General features: G+C 41.9%; 2 protein-coding genes across 2 annotated transcripts; both read right to left on the bottom strand.

Moving 5' to 3' along the window:
- Positions 1-6,545: 6,545 nt before the first annotated feature.
- On the bottom strand, positions 6,546-12,343 carry LOC128851728 (sulfotransferase 6B1-like). Its single transcript, XM_054062729.1, has 7 exons — positions 12,095-12,343; positions 10,578-10,723; positions 10,016-10,105; positions 9,172-9,298; positions 8,645-8,739; positions 8,061-8,217; positions 6,546-6,904 (listed from the first exon to the last, which is right to left on the bottom strand). The coding sequence occupies exons 1-7, from the start codon at positions 12,261-12,263 to the stop codon at positions 6,774-6,776; spliced, it is 915 nt and encodes a 304-aa protein (XP_053918704.1). The 5' UTR covers positions 12,264-12,343; the 3' UTR covers positions 6,546-6,773.
- Positions 12,344-15,007: 2,664 nt separating this feature from the next.
- LOC128851883 (sulfotransferase 6B1-like) lies at positions 15,008-18,132 on the bottom strand. The gene is made up of 3 exons (XM_054064017.1): positions 17,977-18,132; positions 17,247-17,403; positions 15,008-16,531 (listed from the first exon to the last, which is right to left on the bottom strand). Exons 1-3 carry the CDS (start codon positions 18,103-18,105, stop codon positions 16,401-16,403), a joined length of 417 nt encoding a protein of 138 aa, XP_053919992.1. The 5' UTR covers positions 18,106-18,132; the 3' UTR covers positions 15,008-16,400.
- Positions 18,133-25,954: the final 7,822 nt, after the last annotated feature.

Here is a 25,954-nt window from a genome sequence, read left to right as displayed (position 1 = left end):
TATCTGCTGTGCAGCAGGCAGCCATTGTCAACCATCTGCTGAAGCCTGAAGGATGTTTTGCCTGTTCCTTTCTTCCTCCTAGAATGGCAGAAACTAGGGGAGAACCTCTCTCAAGGTAAGACAAAAATATCTTAATGGGTACTGGTGAAAGAGTGACTATGTGCTGCTACAGGGCAAGTTCATGTTGCCCAAGAAGTTAAGAATAAGCACATGAATGACAAGATTTGCTCGAAGTGATGTGTTCTCAGAGGTAAATTGCAATAAAAGTCATACAGGAAGATGGAAAAATGTTGTATAGATAGGGGATGCAGCCTTCACAGCTAGATACAGCTTATTCTTCATGTTTCCTGACAACAAATTTCCTAATGATCTGTTCTCTCATACATGTGGCACCTGATTATTTTCCCTTTCACCCCAGCAGTTTAAATCCACTTACTTCAGAATTACTCATTCCTAGCGGGATGAAGATAGGGCAAACCCAATGCTGATACTGGGCACAGCTTGACAAATTCATTTTCACCTTCTTCAGCATCTGCAACATCTCAAGTACACAGTCACTGTAGCACCAGTGGAGAATAAAAGTTGATTCAACACATGTAAAATCAGACTCAGCCTTTGCTACTCAATGGGATTTGTTGCTTTCCAGTAACTACAGAGAGGGCTCATGATTCTCCCCAAAATGCACGTTATCTTTGAATGGGATAGAACTAGAACTCCGGTGTGGAACTACCCAACACTTTTCCGCATGCCATACAAAAAGCAGATGAAAAATTGTGCTCAGACGTATCTCTGTAAAAGGTATTTTGGCTTTCATAATGTCATAAAGATTTAAGTGGCCTTTAAGTTTCTGTAGGAAATCTGTAAACACAGTTTCAAAGAAAGAGAAACTGCTAGAAATGGAAATGTCTTTTTTCTTTTTTTTTTTTCTGCTGAATCTTTCTGCAAAGAACACAGCTAATCATACTGTGTGCTATATTAACCAACACATATACACTATTTCCTATGTCATTAGCTTTCAAATGTCAGTGTCTTAGCATCTTGCCAATGCTTCCCCTCAGGCCATCAAAAGACACTATTTCCCAGGTTGGCATTTTTCTCCTCAGACCAATGCCAAGAATTTTGAGTTGGGTTGCAATTACCAGAAAAGCTGTTGTGAGCCATTCAGTCTGCAAGTAATTCTGAGGTGAAGAAAGCATTTTAAAATTGACATGCTAAAAATAAAATCTTAGTAAAACTAAGATTCTTTTGGGCTTGTGTAGGCCGACCAGTATTAACAAGTATTTTATTGTACTAAATGCTGTTCTGGAGAATCAACACTACATGCTCTAGTTTTGCAAAAGGCTTTTTAAGATTATTAGCATTTTCAGCTACTTCCATCTGGATAGGCTCAGATGGAAGCTCATAAAGAGCACTCATATTCCAGAAGTGCTGAGTATGAGGGAAAGATGAGATCTAACTGTGAAGTTCAAATGAGCCATACATAGTTTCAAGAAGATCCAGGGCTTAGAGCCTGTTGAGACAGAAGAGTTCTTGGACATGTCTTGAAGCATCGTTTAAGTATCTGAAACCCTTAAGACAAAAATGGAGTCATTTCACCTCTAGAGATAGGAAACACCTGAACTGTGGTTTATAGGACAAAAGATATTACATTTGTGTATTTTAATTCTTCCTTAAACTCAGTTCAAGATATTAAACACTTCATGTTCAATAGGTCACATACAGCTCCATGTAAAAGCAAACATAACATTCATGGAGTTAGTGGAATAAAAATCTAAGTGACTTTTTTTTTCTTTACAGAAACTTTGTGTCATATTCACCAATAGCCAAAATTTTGAGATTTCAGCTTATTCTGCTGAGCTCAAATACAGCAGGTCACCTGTTTGCTTAGCCTTGGTGAGGAAAACCTAGAATTAATATCATAAGGAGTATGCAGTAATTGATCAGTATTGCTCCACTGAAAAGCAATTATTCAAAGCATTTTTTTAAAATTATGACCAATATGCTTTTACTGAATCATACATAACTAGCATGTTTTCTGTGTTTTTTTTGTTTTTATTCATATAAGGAAGTCTTCAGGCAATTACACCAGTCTGCTGTGATGTTATGCTTCGCACAAGTTGTAAAAGATTACATGTCTGCAACCAATAAGGCCTACAAAACCCTGTCTAGAAAAAGGTCTGACGACTATGTCCAACAGTCCTGATATTTCAGTCCAGCCTTCCTTTCTCCCATGGAGTCCAGGCAGAGCAGTACTCTGTTAAACAATTGTTGCTCAGGCAGTCCAGATCTGTTTCTTACCAGCCACCAGAAAGTCAGTGAGGTAGCAAGGTTCACAATGAAGAGGGTACAGTGGCCTCTCCTTTCAACTCCCTTCTTCAGGTTCCAGCTGCAGCAGCCAACGTGTACAGCATTAGATGGGGAGAAGAAGCCAAATGCATGAAGATGCATTTTGTGCACTCACACCAATGCACTCACACAAAAACCACCCCCATCATTAAATACTGGTTCAGTCATTTGCTAAGAGAGGTTTGCTGCAAAATCACACCACATCTGTCTCTTTGGAAACTTAAAAATAATGCATGAGGATTATTTAAAAACCTGGGAAAAGCCAGGGCTAAAGTGTTTGCATAACCGCTTTTCTGGTGGAAAGACATAAATAACACTGTGTCAGAAAATAGGGTACCTGCCAAACACAAAGTCAAATTCTAATTTCATGTTCATCACTAAAAAGTTAAGCTCACTTTAGCTACAACTATTTTTACCTGTACACACTATTTTTCCAAACAATATAAATTACCTGTCTCATTCATAAAGCTGTGCAGTACTCATCCCAGAAGCAGATGTAAAAGTAGAAGTGAAAGATGGCTGCATGTTTGGTGTTCTGGATCTTACATGAAAAAACTGTAAGTATGCAACTGAATGGCCAGGAAATAAGCTGTTGAATACTCTGAAAATATGTATTTTTAACATTTACTAAAATTGTTAATACTGTTTGAAAAATTATTTATATATACCTGTGCTAGCAAGCAGTTTTCAAATAATTAATTAGTTTTTTGCTAAAAGAACCAGAGGGGATGCAATAAAACTTAAATGATTGCCACCGGAATTTAGGTCTAAAGTCTTTACAGAAGTATGTCTGATTTCCCCCCTTGACATAAAAGGCGATAACTTCTAACATATCTACAAGAGGTGAGTACAGCTGCCTCTGTCCAGGCATAAGGGAGAGGGATTCTTTCTGTCAGTGTGTGCACAGACTGTTATCTCTTCTATCCCCTTCCAGTGCCCAGGCAGGGGTTACCTGTTTGCCTTGCTCTGTCTGCTGTACTCTAGGTGAAGAGGAGTCCTGAGTTGCAAAAGCAGTCTGGAGTGTGGGTGCATGACCCAGCAGGAAGAAGCCTGCGGCTGGCACAGATATTGGGAGATGCTTGAAAGAAGCAGGAAATGACAGAGCCAAGCTGGTGAAGCAACAGAAAAATTCTTTCTGAGAGACCCAGAGGCACCGGGGGTGAGGTTGTGCAAGACAGCTGGGGCAATCTAACAGCTTGCTACCACCAAAAGTGAGTATTTCATGCTGCTTCAAAAAGCTGGGGGAGTCAGACAAGCACAAGAGCTCGTGCAAAAGAAGGAGCAAACAACTACGATCAGAATAGGGAAAAAAGTCTAGCCTTTAGGGTAGCCACTAACTCGAATTTCTCAGTCATCTTCAGCCTGCGTGGAGCCTGCTGCAACCCAAAATCGCATGAAATGTTGCTGGACTGAGACAAAAAAATGTGAGGAGAAAGGAGATTTGCTTAAAAGGTCTCTTATATTATTATATTCTCACTCAGTAGGAACTGAGTTTTCATATTTTAAATGTGGGTTGTCCTTGTTTAGCTACACTTAAATGTAGCCTTTAGAAGTTTACAAACCTCTGGATGATAATGGTATGTCCTTCGTAAGTAAAAAGTCCAGCTAGGCTCAGTTCTAAGGTTTAGACAATTCAAGGTCCTTTCGCAGTTAGTCTAAAAAGATCCTGGTCTAGATTATTTGCAATGAAAAAGGCTAGGGAGCAGCTCCTCTAGGAAATGTGAGGCAGCAGTTGTCTTTGACAGGGATGAGCGGAGGGCAGCAGTAACCTATGGAGCTATTATAGTTGCAGCTGCAACTGCAACTGTGTCCATAGTCTCTGTAAACAGCACTTCATCACTTCACATCTGTACATGTATAATTAACCCCCTAAAGCCTACATACAAACTCAGAAAATACATTTTACACTGGAAATGAAAAACTAATTTGCATGAAAATGTTATTAATAACAGCAGTTTCAGATTAAATCAAAAGGAAGATTCACCTTAGCCTTGCTTTGAAAAACTGCAAATAGGGCAGGGCATGATGTTCATATTGTTCTTCTGGAAGAGAATTTTTTCATTCTCTTTAATGGCATTCAAAATGGATAAGGACTAAACATTTTACTAGAAAAAGACAGTTCCATGGAACAAGCAAGAAAAAATTTTAAGAGCTGTATGTCTTAGGAGGGGGCTAGTTTATTATAGTGAAGGTTTCCAGCCTTTATACCCATAGGCATACATAGATTGAGAGATCTGCAGAATGAAATCCTTTAAGTAGAGTATAGTAACATCAGCTGGGAATCTATAAGATATCACAAATCTCAAAAGACTGATGACTGTATCTGTAGAAACAAATGCAAAATAAAATCTGGAATAATTACTTAGCTATCAATTTCTGAAAAGAAAATGGAAAAATAAATGAGGAATCAATCAAAAGTAATAGTCTTCACAGGCTAAAAGAATTTAGGTACCATCCAAGATTTTTACTGCTTTTCAGAGGTGTTTGAGTGCAACCATTATATTACCTCCTGATGACCACACTCAGTTTCAGCAGGAGAGTCTGAACCCATTTCTTCAAGTCATATTACTGTAATTTATGTGAGAAATGTTGTTTTAGAAGGCAGAAGTTCTTTCCTCCTGTCGAGCTGAAAGTTAGGCTGCATCTCTCCCAGTTTACTTATCATCTCACTATCTGATTAAGTGGGCTGAATTTTGGCCACATTGCATTTAAAATGAATCACAGCAAGAATTTTCTAACATGATTAAGATTGGTTGGAACTTCGAGATGTTATGACTCCAATGTCAAATGATATCTAAACTGCTTCTGATATTTACATGAGACCTCACAATTTTATATCTTTCCTGCCTGAGAAAAAAAATTCAAGTTGAGCATGAAGTGGATGGGATGTAGATCAGATATGATCTCCTCTTACTTTCTTCAAGTGACCTGTTAAGATATCTCCTTAAGTAATTAGTAGAAAACAAGAAGGTATCCAATAATCTCAAGTGCTTGTTTGAAAGGCATAGGAAGGGAGACGAAAAATGTCCAAGAGTCTGGTTGGCAGGTGTGCCTGTACCTCCACTCAGCACACAAGAATGACCTATGTCCTGCAGTGGAAGAAGTCTATGGGAACACCAGTCCTCTGCTCCTCTATGGAACTACACCTGCTCGAGTACCTCCACAGCAGGCTGAAGTCATCAACTTGCTGTGGGCATTATTGCTGTGTTATGTGCAGTCACACACTTCTGGAATGCAGCTATGGACTCCATCGAGCAAGACTCACCCATTTTAGGAAAGGTCATGAGAATCACATTATCACTCCTAGTTTCAAGGGATTTTAGAATTTCTGAAGTTTCTAGGTGACTAAGAGCCCTTAGACTAAAAGAATTTAAAAATACCAACAGGTCTTGAGATGCCATCTTTTCATCTTAGGGGGGGCTTTTTCATCTTCAGTGCTGACATTTTCCCAGATTTGTTATTTACTCGCTTTGGTTGCTGGTTGCTCAGTGTTTAATCTTAGTTCAGTGTGGAAATCCTGCAGATATATTTGTCTGGGCATATGACAGAGGAGCTCCTCTTCCGAAAAAATTAATTCCCTTTGCCTGACAGAGTCAACTTGTCCTTAGCTTTTGTGGTTTTCCAAGAGTTTCTGTGACAAGAAGTTGTGTAGTATGTTCTGCACCACTGTAGCAAGGATATTTATACCTGCAAGGGCGGTATGGAAGTCATATCTATGTAGCATAAATGTATTTATTGTTGAACAGAGTTCTACTAGTTTAGCAACAGGTTCATCAAGGAGAATATTTCCTCCAGTCCTTCCATTCAAAAGTCATGGTTCTTCCCACTTGCCACTTACCTGTCACTAGAGAAGCCAATGGAAGCAAAACACTCCAGAAAATATGATGTTGCTCATTACTTAAGAAATTGTCATAGTAAAAGCGGCAGAAGTCCCACCTTGCACCGAGGTGAGGAGTCTGCCAAAGTGTCAAAGGCCTTTCTAGCGTTGCTGCATAAATGTCAACACCATGGTAGTTCTGTTGTATCTAAGTCATGCTCTTTACATACACAGACATTTGTAGGTTCAGACCCACACTATAAATCCATGTCAAGCCTACAGTTTCCTGGGAGGAGAAGCCCTGTGTTGGTCTCTCTGCAGCCACAGGAAAACCACCAGACTGGTGCTATGGTGTCTGTAGCATCTACCTCTTGGAAGGACACCAGGAATTTCATCTAGGCATATGCACATTTTATTTTTTGCACAAAATAAAGAACACAAACTAGACACAACACACACCTAAGAATTATCATTTGAATGCTTGTAGGTGCCAGGCAGATCTCTGAGGGGTGCCTCTCTTTTCTTCTGAAGGGGACACATGGGCACTGTCCACCTTCAGATAATAACCCTTGGCACGCATCTGGCTGTTGTGCTGCTCATCTGCTTATTTTCAGGCCTTGCAGTACACATCATATTTCATCTTTGCTGCCAGCTTCGTTCCTCCTAGGCAGTCCTGAAATTTTCGGTCCATTTCTTCATTCTGAGCTTTAGAGAACAGGTCTTTCCAGTTCCCAACAACACCTGTGTAGAACAAGAAGTACCAAAGAATGGAGGTAGCTGCTCCAGAGAGAGGATAATGCCAAAGCAGCAATGGGCCACTATCATTTCACATAGGAGGTGGGAAGGATCTGATTTATGTCCCTGAGAGATCTTATTACCTGGGAGAGGCAATGTAGCAAAGAGAAGAAGTAAAGGCTGCAGCCAAACCACAGGGAGCTTTGCTAGTGGGCTGCCTGTATGTCTGCCCTCCCCAGAGGGGTTTTCTGAAGTGGCTTCATGAAGATTTTACACAGAAGAGAGGGAAACTTGGTTTTGTTACAAGGGAAAGCTCATTTGTCAATGCCTCCTTCTGAAGGGGGAAGCAGTTTGAGGCAAAGGAGTAGGTGGTAGAGAGGAAAGCGATTAAATCCATTTTCCTCCAAGGGATGGAGAAGAAACGGGATTAATGCAAGCCCATAGCCATGACAGTCAGAAATCAAAGACTCCCTACGCCATGGGGAACAGCTGGGCTGCCAGAGCTCCAGCCCTGGCCCTGGATCTGTTAGGGAGCATCTCTGGGGCCACCACTGACATGCCGATTGGGAGGAACCTCATTGAGACTATTCCTCAGTTCTCACTGAGGATGTAACAAGAAGATGCCTGTGAGGCCAGAAAAGCAGTAAGCAGTGCATTCCCTTGAGGTTCAAGAGACTCATGTCCCATTAGCACACCTCCTCCCAAAGGAGACATTCATGAAGTCGTATGTGCCACCTGGATCCATGATCAAGGGTTGGCCTCATCACCTGACTGCCAGGCTAAGGCCACACCACCCCTCGGTAAAGAACAACCATCCAGCCCAAGTACGTTGGGTGCATAATTGTTACCATAACTTACACCAACAGTGGCCCCCATCTTCAGACCTCATTAGCCTAACTAACTGGGGCTGCCGCAGGGAAACAGAGCAACATGGAAGCAATGGCTGAGGACTTTAAGCCAGCATAGTTGAGCCACTCCTGTACGTTTCTCACTAACAGCCCCTGAACCCTGCCAACAGCAAAGGCTCGCGTTACAGGATGCCACGGGAAAGACCCTTCCCACACCCGTCCTTTCCAGACAGCCCAGTAAGCTCATGGCAAAGTGAGAAGGCCCACTCAGAAGGAGACTTTAGAAGGCAGATTCTCCATTTGCAGAGACTTACCTTTCCGGAAGAGAGCGTCCCCAAACTTTCCATTGGTTTCCTTGGATTTGTCTTTCATAGCTTGGAAACTAGTCTTCTTGGCAATTCTGTGAAAGTCTTCCTCAGACAAGGAGAATCCAAAGAAAGCAGCAATCTTTTTCATTCCCTGTATCTGGTCCTGGCAAAAGGAACAGAGCACAGAGCTGAAATTGAAAGACTTGACACTGTTGCTGAGGCATGGAGCCAGCACCTGGTGAGAAGCCCAGCAGAGGAGGCTGCCTCCCACACTGTCACTGAACAATTCTAACAACTCTGACAGAAAGGAAACCCACACATAGTGGTCTCACCTTCTAGGCGTTTTCTTCTCTCCCCAAAGCGACTGTGCCTGTGCCTGTGCCAGATATGGCTCCTTCCACTAACAGGCAAGGCTATCCTCTTCCTAACCCCATGGCCTCCCCCTAGACATAAAAGAGTAGCTCAGAAAGACACAGCCGTCTAAAGGGGCAGACTGGCTTAACCCACGGGCTTGTTGTTCCCTATAGCCATACATATCAAGAGGGATGCACAGCGCACCCGTCAGGGAAGAAATGGGTGAGATGCCACACCTCTTTGAGTTCCTCATAGCTTATCATCATGATCCTCTCATGGTCGATATATTTGTTCCATTCTATTAAGTTGTCAAAGTAGGATCCCCAGGCCACTGCAGACAAAAAAGAAACATAGCTGTAGGGTATTCCCCAAAACAGCCACTTAGAAAACCAGAGTCAGCCCAGGCAGCTCTCCAAGCACGATGCCAGGATGGTGAAGTGGGGACTGCCTCAACATGTCTACTGTTTTGGTGGCGGAGGTCAGTGCAGGATCCCTCAGCTCTGGCCACTGGGTTGCACCAAACCACACACTCTGCTCTAGGAATGGGAAAATCAGGCTAAAGCTTTTGCACGATCTCTCCGTTCAGAGTTAGAGACAAAACTCCGATTCTCTGCTGCTGCCTGTTTCAGCCTTAACATGGGCCTGTCCATCTGACCTGGGAGTGCCCTGGTAAGGTAGTGCCCTAGGGTAGGATTCCCAAGCATAGGGTCCTGTCTATTCTCCTTATGTAAGGAGGAATTCCAGAGGATGCAAGGTAAAGTACCTTTCCCACTCATGAAGGCTGGAAAGTACTCATCCCAGGAGGTGAAGGATGGCAGCACTGGCATGTTGTTGTAGAAGTGGTAATAGGAGACAGCTGTGTCTTTGGGGTTCCGAACTAGCAGAAGGATCTGGAGGAAGAAAACATATAGTGTGGCTCTGATTAGGTGACTGAAAAAAAGGCCATGTTCTCAACGCATCGCATGCCCATTAACACCCACCAGACTGTCTAATGCTGGTCTAGTTCCTTTTCTTGAGCAAAAAAATCAGTTTTGGTGGGTGGCTTTCTGTTAATGTGAGCTTCAGGGTGAAAACAATCTTTTCAGTGGTGCCTTTGGGACATAGCTCTGAGCTAGCTCCAACCCAGAGAAATAAGCTTATGGGTTAGCGAACCAGACACCCACCACCAAGCTATGGGTGCATCCTTGCTTTTCTCTACATAAATTCCCGTTGAAGACTATCTTAGCCCCAGCCTGTGGTCAGCTTTCCACAGGCACTCTGGTCTTGCAGGCAAGTTAAAGACAAACCGCTTGCCCTGCTCGGTTTTCTGACACAAACTTGGAAGCATCTTTCTGAACGAGATATGAATGGGCAGTGACACCTGATAATAGGCCCACTGACAGTACTGTCTTGAGTCAGCAAAGCTGCTGCTGGTGGAGGAGGTTTGTTCACAGCCTCAGCACACAGCGCTCGGCCTCTTCAACGGTGGAAATGTGCCTGTTCATTGACCAGCCCAGGTGAAATATTTCCGCATATATAGGTGATATATTTCCGCATCTCACATACACAGAGGAAAGCTCATTTGGGATGGAAAAGCTTATTCAGTGTGATGCAAAGAGAAGACTCACCTTAGCCTTGCCTTGGAGAATGGACACGGGTAGGAGATGAGGTGGTAGGTGGGTTAGTATAATTCTTCTGGAAGGCAGGTTCTTCATCCTCTTTAAAGCAAACAGGAAGAAATGTCACAGGACAGAAGTAGTTTATTCAATGACGTGTGCCTTTTCAGCAATTGTGGGCAATAAGAAAAGGCAAGACCAGAAAAGAAAGATCTTATCCTTTGGAAAACCCACAGAGATGCAGTGGTGGTGTAGGCTTCTGCCAGGCTCTGCCACAGAGCATCATTTCACATGAGACAGGCCTGAGGACAGGACACTCAAGAGAAAGATGTTACTGATGAAACCCACAGGATCAAGGGCTGGAGAACTTGGTGGCTGCTCACCACTGTGTGCTCACGTGCATTAGAACACCAGTGGCAATAGCACATGCCACTTGTGCTGCCTGTAGCAGTTGTTTAAAGCTTTGGGCTCTCCGTTGCCTCTGAGATCATCCATTGCCTTTCATCTATTCATAGGAATAATTATTAGTATTTTCCTACTATTAATAGTAAAAATATTTTCAGTCTCTTCCAACCTCATATACCCCAGGATCTCCGAATTCCAGAAATGGAAACATCTCTAGCTTCTTTTCAGCATCTATTTTCTCCTTCATTTCTTCTTCTGTACGTTTGACATCAGCTGATTCCAACTCCCTCACAATTTGGTCAAGCCAGTGGGTTCCTGAAAAAATAAAACCACATAATACCACTTTCATTCTGGACTGCACTTTTTCATACCAACCTGTCTGAGAGGACATTGTGTCCAACTGGTTCATATTCATAAACCAGTTTATATTGTACCTTAGCCTGTCAACAGTTGTGTGTGCTGGTTTTGTCTGCAATACTGTTAATTTTCCTCATATTAGTTGGTATGGAGTTACATCCTGCATTTGTGCTGAAAACAGTGATGATAATACAGGGATGCTTCTGTTATTGCTGCGCGGTGCTCACACAGCCTCAAGGGCTTTTCTGCTTCTTGCACCGCTCCCCTAGGAAGTTGGCTGAAGGTTATGTTGAATCATAACACTGGGTAATAATTAACAAGGGTGTGCCAAAAGCCAACAGAAAACATTAAGATATTTTTCTAAAGTCAATAGTGACAAAATTAAAGAATCTAAAATGCCTGTAGTGAAAGAAAGAGGAAACGATTCAGGAGTCCTGGTGATGTTAGTGTCTTTTGCTTCATTTACATATATGGCAATCACCTGCATTCTGCAATGCAGTTAGACTATGGAAACAGCAGTTCTTCTGCCCTCATTAGCAGAATCTATTCCCTGTATTGCCCTTGCAGTGAGTAGGCTAACAGCGTGCTTTCCTTGATTAGCAAGCCAGACTATCAAGGGATGTGATTATGTTGCTTCACTCTAGTGAGTTCACTACTTGAATATAGAGTGCAGTTCCTGCACTGAAGCACAAGAGAGTATGAGAATCTGGAGAGTCCTGCTGAATTTCCATGAAATCACAGGAAGCTGAAGGAAATTAAAAGCATTGAAAGGCTTGGTTTGCTGGAGTTAAATTGACAGAAAACAAAGCATGGCAGAATCTCACTGCAGCCTTGCACTAATGGAGGTTATAATGAAGACAGAGCCAACTCTTTTGAAAATTGGTCAGGAAAAGACAAAAGTGGCATATTACAAATCACAACAAGGGGATGTCTGACTATATAGCAGTAAAAAAAACCCAAACAAACAATAACCCACCACCACCCAAAAACAACCCATCAAAAAATTACAGTGGAAAATGACTACAATATATTTCCAGTGGGTGGTGAATCTCCACCTTAAAAGTTTTAAAACTCTTCGGGACAAAGTCTTGAGCAACTTGAGCAAGCAAAGCTAACTTTGAAGGTTAGGTCTTTCCCCTGCTTTGAGCAGGATGTTGTATTATGTGACTTCTGGAGATGCCTGTCAACTTAAACTCATAATCTTATGAAGTCTGATGTCACCATAAGACCACAAGCTTTCCTTAGATGTTGTTGCTGTGTTAAGTGTTGGCACAAACTTCTGGATTGCAGCATTGTGTACTTGACTATTTATCAAGAAAACACACTCACCCGTTTTAGGGTAGCCTGCTAGAATAACATCGTCGTTCCTTGCTTCAAAGGTTTCCAGAGCTTCCAAGGTTTCTCGACTAGTAACTGCAGCAGGGTATAAAATACCTCTGTAGGAAAACAGCAAGCCTTCTGTGGGAACATTTTCCGCCTGTGAAAAACAATCATCCATTATTTTAATGATTCTTTCCCTATTTCTGCTGATGGTGGTATCTCTGTGGAATTCTCTTCAGAACAAACAGACTTGCCACTCTGCAGAAGAACTTTATGCAACTTATTAGCCAATCAAATAGGACGTTAACTTAGTAATGCGGCTACAAGTCACTGATTAACTCTGTCCTCTGTTATGTACTTTTGAAATTACAGTACTGTAGATGGACAACAGTGACAGTCTTCACTGCAGCTGATACTAGGAACAGGAATCTATTGAGGCAATAACTAAAAGCATTTCATATTTTAAATGAAACCAAAGAAAGACCTGTAAAGGATATTGCCTGAAATATTTTTCACTGGTGAGCAATGCAGTGCAATTTGCAAACTGAAAAAAAGAGCATGTGGGGGATATGTGGATAGTGGATATTGGCCCTACAATTGGATCCACATCCCAGAGTGCAACTTCCTTCCATGCGGTTAATGGTTGTAACATCATCACTTCAGGCAATATCTCTAGAGCTACGGACAAGTACCACCTAAGTGATATTTCTCATGATTTCTCATGAGATTTTTGCTTCACCAAATCCTTCAGGAGGGTTCTTTTCAGGTGAAGGTCTAATATTTAGGTTCTGCATTAATGTGAATCAAATTCTAACTGTATGACTTCAGTTCTACTTGTCTCTGCATATGTTCATAATGTAAGCTTCAAGTGAGATTCTTCTTGATGGCAGTGTTATTAGTATTCTGCCTGACACCTTTCTGGAAGATAAGGGGTACTGAGATGGAGAAATAGGTATCTCCACAGGTCATCCCAACAGAGACACGCAATACAGGAAGGCTGATTACCCATGGAGGCTTTTTCCTTTTTCTTTTTTTGTGCCCTTGAATATAGTGTGTGTCTGTTCATTACCCATATATCAAATTTACAGAAAGCTCCATACTGCTGTGCATCACACCCTTGTCACTTTCTTCATAAATGGATGTTAGACACTCAGTAAACCTATACAGAAGCCTAATGGGGATGAGTAGGTTTCAAATCAAAAGTGCAACTGTAAGATCTGTAACATTGCCTGCAGTTACTTGTAAAGAATAACAAAATTATTTTTCTGGTCTCCCAAAATACCCAAGTGTAACTTCTCTGAATAGCCCTGTCCTTCAGGGTGAGATTCTAAGGGCAGCAAGAATCTAAATCCATAGCCCTGGGAAGACACCGGAGAGGATAAATGTCAGAAACAGGTCATGGTCCATCAGGTCAGCAAGGGCATGTTTACGGTTTAGTTTAGGTCTTCTCCATGTAGTTTTTATCTAATTAGTTCAACAGAGTAGTGGCAATATAGTATTATGTGAGAAATTACCAACAGAGCTTGTGTTTCCCTTGTGAGCAGTGTAGCAGCCAGCCTACAGAGACATTGTTCCCGGACTCAATAACAACTACCTACACGACCTCTCATCTGATAAGACTCCAAGGGCAGCAGTTATTGAAGATAACAATTTCCCCTTGTTATCTAAAGTAAACATGCTCCTCACATTTACTTCTCAAAGCTCAGTGTGCCTAGAAAGCCTCATTGCAAGCCAAGGCTCCTGTGCTGTATTGGTGTCTAAAAACCCAAAAGCTGCCTGAAATTGCAACAGGATTCAGCCAGTGAGAATGTGGGATGTGACTCTAAAATCTGGTGTAGATCTAACTGGGAAAATATATCACATAAGAAAGTCAGACTTTGTGGAGTACTGCCTGATTCAAAACCTGGAATCATATAATTTCAGAACCTCTCTCATGGTATGCCTTCTGTCTATGCCTTATTCAAGTCATCTCTTAAAGAAGAAACACAAACAGCTTTGACAATGTTTGTATTTACCACCTTATTATGGTCAAAATGTTTGATCGTTGATTGCTTGGTCAATTTGGCTGGTAAATTTTCAGGTATTGAGTTAAGGCGGCTGCTCCATTTTGCTTCTTCTTTCTCAAATTTTCAAACATGGCTATTACGTATGTCCTCCTCCAGGCATCTGGTACCTCTCTGGGTTCTTACAGATGATTTCTAGTTGTTCAAAAATGGTTTGTGTCAGGACTTTCAGAGGCTCTGCTTTTGAATCCATTCAACTTTTCTAAATATTGAAGTATTATTTCTAGCATTGCTATTTCTTTGTGAAGCTTTGAATCTTCAGGCACGGTTAACCAGCTCTACAAGAATGAAGCAGTCATTGAATACTTTATTCTTTCCTAATGTATCTTTTATTTTCACTTCTTATCTGTGATCTATAAATCGGTTGTGATTTTTTCCTGTTTTTATTTCAACTATATTTTCAAAACTTTATTTTGCTGTTTTTCTGGAACATGTGGCTGAACTGCAGTTGGTCCCAAGACAGCTCTGGAATACTGTGTCCACAGACAGTGCCAAATACCACTCTGGGTACAAAACAGCTGAATATAGTAAAGTCCCATTTTCTCAGCAGACCCAACATCAGCAAGGTTTGGCATCTTCAGTTTCAGAGAATTTCTGCTTATGGAAATTAATCTATTTCAATATTTAAGTATTAATTTAAGTTAAAGCTTAGCTGTAGGCACATATGAATATCAAGAATGAACAGAGGTAATGCAAAGTGTAGTTTGTGGTTGGAGCACTCCACTGACATTAGTGGTGAGAAACATCATTTTCTATACTCACCACATTTTCTTTTCCTAATTTATGACTAGAAAAAAAATCACTTCTTAAAAGTGGCATGTAGGTGTATAGATTTAGAATTCATTTCAAACACAAGACATTAAATTAATGATGTTGCTTTTTATTAACCTTTATCCAGCTAGAAACAAGATTTATACAAGTTTATGTATTAGAAGGAAAACTGTCTGCAATTTTTAGGATGGCTACACACAACACTTGTCAGACCACATCTGCAGAACTGTGCCCAGTTCTGGTCACCACAATTCAGATTAGAGGGCATTCAAACAAGGGCAATGAAAAGAAGAAGATTCAGGGAGGAGCTTATCACAGTATTCCAGTACTTCAAGGGCAGCTACAAAGAGGACAGAGGCTCTCTGTTTACAAGAAGCCACATAGAGAAGACAGGGAGCAATGGGAACAAGTTGTGCCTGGAGAGGTTTCATCTGATTATAAGAAATAAAGCCTTTACAATGAGAACAATTATTTACCGGAACCATCTGCCTAGGAATGTGGTAAATTCACCATAATGATAAGTTTCCAAGATGCAATTATCCTATCTTCCCAAGAAAGGTTGAACCAGATGGTTCTTTGAGGTCCTTCCAACCTGGGCTACTCTGTGCTTCTATAAAAGCACTGAGTGGATCTTGCCTATTAGCAACACGTTGTAATGTAAAATCTGCTTTGAAATTCTGCTTTCACTAAAATCCCTGAGAAGTCTGATCCTCATTCTCCTTCTTGTAGCCTTGATCCAGTTTATGCTGAAATCACAGGGAAGATATCCTTTGTCTTTAATTAGGTTGTGTCAGAACCGTGTTTTTTGCTAGTGATGTTTTCTGTGAAAATGTTGCTTGATTTGAAATGATTTGAAAACAAACAACCAACCAAACAAAATTCCACATACTAAATAATTACAAATAGTCTGGAAATAATGAGTTTGATTAGAAAGAGAAAAGGGGCATTTCCTTCCAGGTGACAGCTAATGAAACAGGGCTGTTACGTTGATCTGAACATGGTTAGTTGCTATCTTACTGAGCTAATTATTGTATCCAGAGCAAGCCAAATATCTCACCTTTAAAACAGAAAAACACAGAGGAGAGGACAAGAGGGATTGGCCTCAAGCTCCGTCAGGGGATGCTCCATCCTGGATGTTCAGGAAAAAATTTTTCACGGCAAGGGTCATTGGGCACTGGCAGAGGCTGCCCAGGGAGGTGGTTGAGTCACCTTCCCTGGAGGTGTTTGAGGGATGGGTGGATGAGGTGCTGAGGGGCATGGTTTAGGGATTGTTAGGAATCGTTGGACTTGATGATCCTGGAGGTCTCTTCCAACCTATGATTCTATGATTCTGTGATTGTTACTGTATAGGTCACTGCAATGTGTTTCCTACAGTAATTCTAAGGTGTTTGGATCATTTGATCTAGTTTCCTAGTATAGAGTAGTCAGATGATGTGAGAGTGCATTGGAAAGCTTGAGCTGTAACCATAATTCATTACTTTTCAGGCTTTACAATACACTTCATACTTTAGCTTTGTTCCCAGTTTAGTTCCTCTCATATGTTCTTCAAATGCTTTATCCATTTTCTCATTCTGATCTTCACTGAAATGATTCTTCCAGTCACTTACACCACCTTCAAAGAAGCAGAGAAACACTTGATAAACAAGAAAATTGATTATTTTTTGTTCTATAGATTTGTCATTCTTGTTCCATTGTACACTAAATGTAGATGGTCCATTTTTCAAGATCAAACTTAACTAATCTTCACACTGATCTAATTCTGTGAAGTTAGTGGAGCTACAGCTATGTGAAACTGCCATGTTGCAAAGGAACGAGGATAAAGGAATTAACTCTGTACTTGCTCCTTTTCAGGTGACTGTGTCCAAGAAAAGCAGCCTAAAGTCCTGGTTGCCTGTTCCTTTATACTCCAGTCACTTATGACTGGCGAGACAGAAGAACACAAAATCTTAAGAACCGTGTGGCAGGACACAGATCTGGGTTCCTGCTCCCTTGGCAGCCTGAGGTTTTTATCCACTGGCTTCCTTAATGTAAAATACAGAGATAGATTCTGACAGCCAGGTCAGCCCTCTCTTGTCCGTGTCTTCTCCGCTACACTGCAAAAGTAGCCTCTAAAATTCCCTCTGTGTGATTAACTCTTCTCTGCTGTCCATAGCCTGGATCTCTTCCTCACTGCTTCTCCTTGACTAGTCTTCTGAAACATGACAGTGATAACCTGCTTGATACTAATCTCTAATGTTCAGATGTCTGCAAAAATGAAGCAAAGGATGGGTGGCCTATGTTCTTGAGAGTGTGACAATTCTACCTCTGGACCTCTTGAAGCTTCCTACCTTTGCGAAAGAGAACTTCGCCAAATGTCCCATGGGTCTTCTCTGAGTGCTTCTTCATTGACTGGAAGCTGCTTCTTTCTACCACACTCTGAAGTTCTGCCTCGGTCATTGAAATCCCAAGGAAAGCAGCTATGTTTTTCACACCTACGACCCGATTCTGAAAAGAGGAATGTAGCATACCACATGAATAAATTTCACTGCTTTCCAAGGTCTGAAGCGCTTCTCTACGTCTCTCTTCTGGCTACAGTTGCACAATATTCACATAGTTCAACAAGACTGGAGTGGTTCCTAGTGTTTCTCTTCTCCATGACTATTTCACAGGCGAGATGGCCCGTCTTCCTATAGATTACAAAGGACTGTACGTGATTTACAGTGGATCAAAATCTACACTGTTGAATATATAAACACTTCCCCTAAAAATATTACTGGGGATTTTGATTTACAGTGATTTAAGTTAAGTTTATATCACAGCTAAAGAGAAAACAAAAAACTTTTTCACAATCAAAATTTTAAAAAGGCTTTTGAGTTTGCATTTCACCTTTCCTTCCCTTAAAACAAGAATCTATCTCATAAAGAATCACAGTCTGAATACATTACAACAATATAATGAATAATTGCTCTTTGAATGTGAAATATCTAATATAATAAATGATCTACAATATGCAATATACAATATAATAATTAAGTGCTCTTTGAAGTGTGAAATATTTGTAACTGTTGGTGACCCCACCTCTTTTAGCTCTTCGTAAGTTACTGCCATAACATTTTCATCATCAGCGTATTTGTTCCATTCGGAAAGGTATTGAAAGTAGCACCCCCAGGCCACTAAATAATACAAAAGAATACTAAGATGAAGCATAAATGAAGTTTAGACAAGCTATTTAGACAACTTTATTATGAAATAAACCAGTTTTTACTCCTTCAGTTGATTCCTAAGGAATGGGCATTATTAATCACGCACATGCCAGAGTTTACACCCTTCTGTGGGAATTATGGGATTTTGCTCTATGCTGTTCTGGCACATGCACATCTCAGGCATATGATACAATTTGCAAGTCTGTACAGTAAAACTTGTTAGTATTTTATGACAGACGCGAATCCACTATCAGTACAGCTATCAGTACAAAAGGCATCCTGCAGACTCCCTTAATCCAGTTTAAAACCTTGTTTAACCTTCCCTTCTGCTGGCCGTGTGATATGCCAAACTGAAGAATTGAGGCAATTTTAAATTAGTTTGTTTACTTTCTTTCTTTTTTAATGCACTGACTTAGTCCAAAACATTCCTCTGGTCTAGAGGAAATGGTACGTAGGTGTTAGATGCTTGCATGGCCACATGATGGACATTGGAAAGGAGGGGAGAGGGGATCCAAGACAGAAGGAAGGAGGAACTGCTTCTTCCAAACTAAATAGCAGTTTTTCCAAACTAAAGCAGGTTGTGGAAGTGAAGTTTTGATGAGGGTTTATCATCAGGCAGTAAGACAAGTATTGTAAGCTTCAGTTCAAATTTCTAACTTTTGGCCTTTCATCTCTGCTTTTGTACTGTAAACCAAAAAAATGTGAGTGAGGTTGTTGGTGTTGTATGTAATTGGTGTTCTTAGCAGTTGGTAAAAAAAAAAAAAAAAATAGACTGGAAGATTATGCATTCCCTAAGGAAGGAAAAAGGGGGGAAATGCTATGTAAACTTTTAAGGTATCTTATGCAATAGCATAGTATTGGATAGGATTTCCATGATGGAAGGACAGCCGATTTTCACCCCTACACTTCACTTCTAACAAAATAGTAAAAAAATTTTTGATAGAGAAAATCCAAAGGATTTCCAGTGTGGTTTTGTCAGAAAGGGCAGTGAGGCCAATTGTTCATTGGAAGCATGTTTCATACGTAGCAAACAAAAAAAACCCCTCGGTATTAGTGGAGAAAACCAATTAGAAGATATAAGTCGTGAAGAGGGATTTTGAGGAGAGTTAAATTTCTTGGCAAAAATAAAGCAAGATCAAGCCTTATTAATGTGAGCCTTTGATATAGTCATCTGCCATGACATCTCAGCCGAGAGACGGGAGGAGTGTACCTTGCAGCGTAAGTGTTAAAAAGACCTTCTGATGCTGCCAAGTACTAAACCTGGAGACTGATGGAACACATCAGTTCATTTAAAGTTTCTGGAAAGCAGCTTTAAAAACATGTAAATTAAAAATAGATTAAAAGATTCAGTAATCTCCACTTTAATGATTGTTCTTGTCCAAGACAGCACAGGGCCTCTAAAGGTTTCTGACTTCCCATCCATTCCAGATCTAGCCTTTCCTGATCGTGGAGATTTGAAGAAAGCAGCTGGTGACCTGTTCTGTGACAGCCTCAGGACACTGCCAGCTGAAAGTTGCCTGGTGGACTCATCTGCTTATTCAAATACATTCTCTGTTAAATTGAACAACAAAAAAATACTCTTAAAATTTGTGCTCTCAGGTGGTAAATGAGAAGAGGTGAATTTCCATAACTGTTCCAATGATCTTTGTTAATCTTAGTAAAAGTCTGGAGAAGGCATCCGTAACCTAGTCCTCCAAAATGACTTGATAAGATTTAAGATGGATTCATAAAGTTTGATCCATTCATAAATCCCTCTGTACCTCAAAATATCTCTGATCATGCACCTGCAAAGAGAGCTGAGGGGGGAGGGACATTCCTTGGCATCCTATGCATGCATCTATCAAAAATAGACTTAAAGTAGAATTGCCTCTATGATGGAAATGTCATACGTGCCATTTGACCCTTTGAATAATTTAGAAGAAATAAATAATTTTCCACAGCTTTTGTCATCTCTATTATTTTATTGCTTAGTTGCCAAAGTAGAGATGCAAAGGTTAACTGTCCTTTCCCTCCAGTGAATACTCCACTAGGTAACAAGAAAGAGCATGACAGCAAATACAGAGATTTTCATGACACGATGCTGGAGAAATCATCGTCTTACACTAATCTGACGATGTTAGCTGTATGTTAACATACTCCTCAAAACATCAACAAAAGAGATTTATTTACTTACTTGTTTGCTCTATCTGATCTTTCCCATCTATATTGGTGAAATTATTTAAAAAACTTGGAGCTCTCTGACTAGAACTTTGTTACCAAACAAATGTGCAGATGGAGGAGTCAGGCCAGTGACCTCACTGTGTATCCATACAACCTGACACTAAAAGGGGAAGAAATAAGAAGGTGAGACCAAAGAAGAATGTCACAAAACACGCACTAATGTTATGGAGCACTTTCTGATTCTTGCTAATGTACTAAATGTTCTATCAGTAACCCTACCTGTCAGTAATCCCACTATAGACTATGCCCCTGAGACAGTCAAAGCTCTGGAACTCAATTTTGTTGAGTCTCAGTCATGACACTGCAAATTAATCCTTTAGAAGGTTTACAGAACTGTCAGCTAAGGCCTGTGGGCTAATTCAGATGCTGACTAGCTGGCCACCAGGCCAATGTGAGCACCATCAGTGACAACCTACTTGCTCTTAGTCCATGATCTACCACTGTCATTTACCTCCGGCTGCCTTCTGAAGGACCAAGCGAGGTGACTGAGCTCCCCACAGTGTGGAGCCTCTCGTGTGACTGAGGACTCTCCATCCTCTCTCCATTCAGCTGAAGAGAGAAATTTAGGAGATGGACAGGAATGGCAGCAGCTCCCAGGCTTGTTTCAACTTCAGCCTCCCAAGTTCCCTTGCACAACAGATACAAATCTCTGCAAGTGCAACCAAACCTGAATGAGGATGGCAGGCCTCAGAGCTTAGAAACATCCCCTAGGTTAAGACACCCTAAGCCATCCATCATAACAGCTTTCATTAAGAAGAAAAGACGGGTCATTATCAGAGGGGACTCCCTTCTGAAGGGAACAGAAGGCCCAATATGCAGACCAGATCCATTGCATAGGGAAGTCTGCTGTCTTCCTGGGGCCTTGGTTAGAGATATAGAATGAAAACTTCCAGCTCTGGGCAGGCCTACAGATTATTATCCACTATTGATTTTCCAAGCAGGCAGTAAGGAATACTCAATAATAAATCTGAGGGCAATTAAAAGGGACTCCAGGGCCTTGGGGCGAGTGGTGAAGAGATCGGGTACACAGGTAGTGTTCTCCTCTGTCATTCCCATTACAACAAGTGATGAGGGAAGGAGCAAGAAGAAAACCAGCTGGGCTGAGCAGAGAGCTTTGGATGGATCTCAGAAAAAAGAGGAAAGCATAGAACTTTGGAAGAAAGGGCAGGCATCTCAGGAGGACTACAAGGATGAAGTGAGATCGTGCAGACAGAATATCAGAAGGACTAAAGACCAACTAGAAATTAAACTGGCCAGTTCTATGAAAGATAATGAAAAATGTTTCTACAACAAAACAACAAAAGGAGGGCCAAAGAGAATCCCCATCCTTTACTGGATGAAGGGGGAACAATAGTGACAAGGGATGAGGCTATGGCTCAGGTATTTAATGCCTTCTTTGCCTCAGTCTTTAATAGCAAAGCAAGATGTTCTCTGAGTACTCAGCCTCCTGAGCCAGAAGACAGGGAGAGAGAGCGCAGAACAAAGTTCTAACTATCCAGGACAAAATGGTTAGAGTCCTGCTCAGTCAATCAGACATTCACAAGTCCATGGGGCTGGATGGGATCTATCCAAGGATATCGAGGGAGATGGCAGGGGTGCTCACCATAGCCCTTTCCATCATCTACCAGCAGTCCTGGCTGACTGGGGAAGTTCCACTTGACCAGAGGTTGGCAAATGGGATGCCCATTTACAAGAAGGGTCAGAGGGAGGATCCAGGGAACTACAGGCCTGTCAGTCTAACCTCAGTGCCGGGGAAGCACAAATAGCACACACAAGACAACCTGGTGATTGGGCCCAGTCAGCATGGGTTTATGAAAGGCAGGTCTTTCTAGATGAACTTGTTCTTTTTCAATGACAAGGTGACCTGCTTAATGGATGAGGGAAAGGTTGTGGCTATAGTGTACCTGGACTTTCATAAAGCCTTGCACTCCATTTCTCACAGTATTCTGCTTGAGAAACTGGCTGCCATTCTCCTGGACAGGGCACTCTCTTCTGGATTAAAAACTGGCTGGTTGGCCAGATCCAAAGAGTCATTGGTGCTAAATCCCGTTGGAGGCCAATCACAGGTGCCATTCCCCAGGGCTCAGTGCTGGATCCAGTTCTCTTCAATATCTCTATCGACTATCTGTATGAAGGGATTAAGCAAACCCTTAGTAAGTTTGCAGATAATACTAAGATGGGAGGAAGTGTTGATCTGCTTGAGGACAGGGAGGTTCTACAGAGGGATCTGAACAGGCTGGATTGATGGGCTGAGAGCAGTGGTGTGACGTTTAACAAGTCCCAGTGCTGAGTCCTGCACTTGGGACACAACAAGTCCACACAGCACTACAAGCTTGGGGAAGAGTGGCTAGAAAGCTATCTGATAGAGACGGAGCTGGTGATGTTAGTTGTCAGCTGTCTGAATATGAGTCAGCAGTGTGCTCAGGTGGCCAAGAAGGCCAATGGCATCTTGGCTTGTATCAGAAACAGTGTGGCCAGAAGGACCAGGGAAGTGATTCTGCTCCTGTCGTCGGCATTGGTGAGGCTGCACCTTGAATCCTGTGTTCAGTTTGGGCCCCTCACTACAAGAAAGACCTTGCGGTGTTATGAGAAGTGTCTGAGGGAACAGGGATTGTTTAGCCTAGAGAACAGGAGGCTAGGGGAACCCTATCACTGTCTACAACTACCTGAGAGGAGGCTGTAGCGAGGTGGGTGTTGGTCTCTTCTTCCAAGTGACAGAATCATAGAATCACCAGGTTGGAAAAGTCCTCTTGGATCACCAAGTCCAACCATTCCTGTCTGACGATAGGACAAGAGGGAATGGCCTCAAGTTGCACCAAGGGACGTTCAGATTAGACATTAGGAACAATTCCTTCACCAAAAGGTTTATAAGGCTTAGGGATATGGTTTAGTATTGGGCAGGTGAGGTTGGACTCAGTGATCTCAAAGGTCTTTTCCAATCAAGCGATTCTATGATTTCTGCAAAGATATCTATGTCAGGCTAGCTGACATTCCCCTGCAGTGTACAGGCAAAGTGCCTCTGTCTTAATCAGGGCGAAAACCACAGAGCCGAGTAGTGAGTCCATTTGTATGGCTGCTCAGCTCTTGGCTGTAGTCTGAAAGTTACAACTCTTATCTGCAACCATGACTTTTGTCCTTTGTATCATGCAATTGCATTCTTGATCAGAGTTCAGGAAATGATAGCTTTAACAGCTCTGTTTTATCTCTCAGGCTTTGCAAAACACATCACCTTTTAGGCTGGAGTGGTTGCTGCGTTTTCTCCATTTCCAAACTATGCTTTTCCTCAAAAAGATTCCTGCAGTTGCTAACACCACCTGCAAAGAACCTTTATTGATACTGCAAGAGATAATGCTCCCTTACTGACTCCAGAGTTTTCCCGAAGGTATGTCTTCAGGTTGAGATGGATGAAGTGCAGGAGGTCCCCAAAAGTGGGGTCAGCCTATCCAAACTGACAGCATTATCAAATAAAATCCATTTCCTTTTACTGGACTGTGAGAGCATTGTAGTAGGCATTTGCTTCTGCACACCTATGTGCAACAATCCTCTAGTAATCATTCCCAGTCAGCTGAGACAGTAGAAGAGCGATTTACGAGAAGGCCATTTTTAAGGCAAGCTCATATTTGATAGAGACTGTTCTACGTTGGTGGGCAAGACAACCAGTAAGACACCGGTAACTATGAGTGAATGTATCCATTAGGAAAGAACAAAATACCTCTTCCAGACGTAAAGTCTTTGAATCAACTATCCTAGGATTTGTGGGGTTTTTTTAATTTATTTATTGAGCACATGCAAACTAAGCGTACAGAATCTAAGCACTTGGTGTGACATGAGGTTTTTCAGATACTTATGGTGAGCAGTGGTATTATTGAAATAGATGAGATAAAACAATAAAATGATCAAGAAAGGTCACATTCAGATAAAATGTCATCATTCTTTGCAAGATGACTTGCTCTCAGAGTTCAGCCTCTTGGAACAAGTAAATGGTCTCGGTAGGAGATTAGTAAAGAAAAAAATCTAAATTGGCTTGAAAATCCACTGGTTACTGCATCTATAAATCCCTTAAAGGCTCTCACTTCGGCTTTGTTCTTGAAAACAGTCTTAGGTAAATTTTGATGAGCCATAGAGGTGCACAGAAGACTTCTTTGGGAATAAATATATCAATAAAATTCAGAGAAGAAAGCAAGAAGAAAGTATAATTAACAAACATTAGCATTTTGAAACACTCTGCTAATGTAAAGTCGCACCATCCTCAAAAGAACACCAAAACAACCTCTGAGAAAAAGAAGAGAAGAGCGATTGTCTTGGGGGATTCCCTTCAGAAGGGAACAGAGGGCCCTGTCTGCAGATCGGACCCACTGCACAGGGAGGTCTGCTGCCTGCCTGGCGCCTCAGGGAAGGACAATTTCCTTCCCTGATGAAACCCACAGATTGTTGCCCTCTGCTAGTGTTCCAAATAGGCAACAATGACATACAGAGGAGGAAGCTGAGGGCAGTTAAGAGGGACTTCAGGGTTCCAGGTTCCTGGTGAAGGACTCTGAGGCACGAGTAGTGTTTACCTCCATTCCAACAATAAGGAACGAAGAGGGAGAGATCGAGAAGAATCAGTCGATTAATACCTGGCTCCAAACCTGGTGTAAGGAGCAAAACTTTGGGTTTTTTGGTCATGGACTGGACCATGCACCTCCAGGCTTCCTTACCAGGGATGGGGGACGCTTTTCTCCTAGGGGTACGAAAGTCCTCACCAAAAATCTAGCAGGACTCATAAACAGAGCTTTAAACTAGATGTGAAGGAGGAGGGGGACAAAACCAGACTAGTCAAGAGTGAGCCTGGAAGTGGAACTCCAGTGCCTGAGAGATGGTGTACGGGCAAGGACCTCCAGTATATCAATACAGAGCGAGACGGGGCAAGTACATCTGGCGAAGGAAAGGATGTAACTGGATGTAACTGGCACTGACTGGTTAGATAATCCAAGTACTGGTCATTTGGGAATGAACACTATTCCCTTTACGAGAGCGGAGGGACTATCAGCCCAGCTGAAGTGCGTTTAAACCAATGCATGCAGCATTGTCAACAAGCAGGAACTGGAAGCTCTTGTGGGACAAGGAGACTACACCATAGTTGCCACCACAGAAACATGGTGGGACAAGTTGTATAACTGGAGTGCTGCTATGGTGGGATATAAACACTTCAGGCGGGACAGAAAAAGTAGGAGAGGTGGTGGGATAGCACTCTATGTTAGAGAGTGCTTTAGTACCCTCGAGCTCGATTATTGTGATGGCAATGTTGAGTCCCTCTGGGTAAAAATCAGAGAAGCCGTCAAGAAGGCAGATATTGTGATGGGAGTCTGTTATAGACCACCCAGCCAAGAAGAAGAAGCTGATGAGCTCTTCTATAAACAGCTGGGAGAAGTCTCAAGTTTGCCAGCTCTTGTTCTTGTGGGAGACTTCAGTCTTCCGGATGTCTGCTGGAAGTACAATAGAGCAGAGAGGAAGCAGTCTAGGAGGTTCCTGGAGTGTGTGAATAACAACTTCCTCACACAACTGGTGAAAGAGCTGACAAGGGAAGGTGCCCTCCTGGACCTACTGTTTGTGAACAGAGAAGGCCTTGTCAGGGATGTGATGGTTGGAGGACA

The sequence above is a fragment of the Cuculus canorus genome, chromosome 3, assembly GCF_017976375.1.
Source record: "Cuculus canorus isolate bCucCan1 chromosome 3, bCucCan1.pri, whole genome shotgun sequence".
In the NCBI taxonomy this organism is placed as follows: domain Eukaryota; kingdom Metazoa; phylum Chordata; class Aves; order Cuculiformes; family Cuculidae; genus Cuculus; species Cuculus canorus.
Note: the sequence above shows the minus strand (reverse complement) of the source record. Positions and strands in the feature narration are given on the sequence as shown.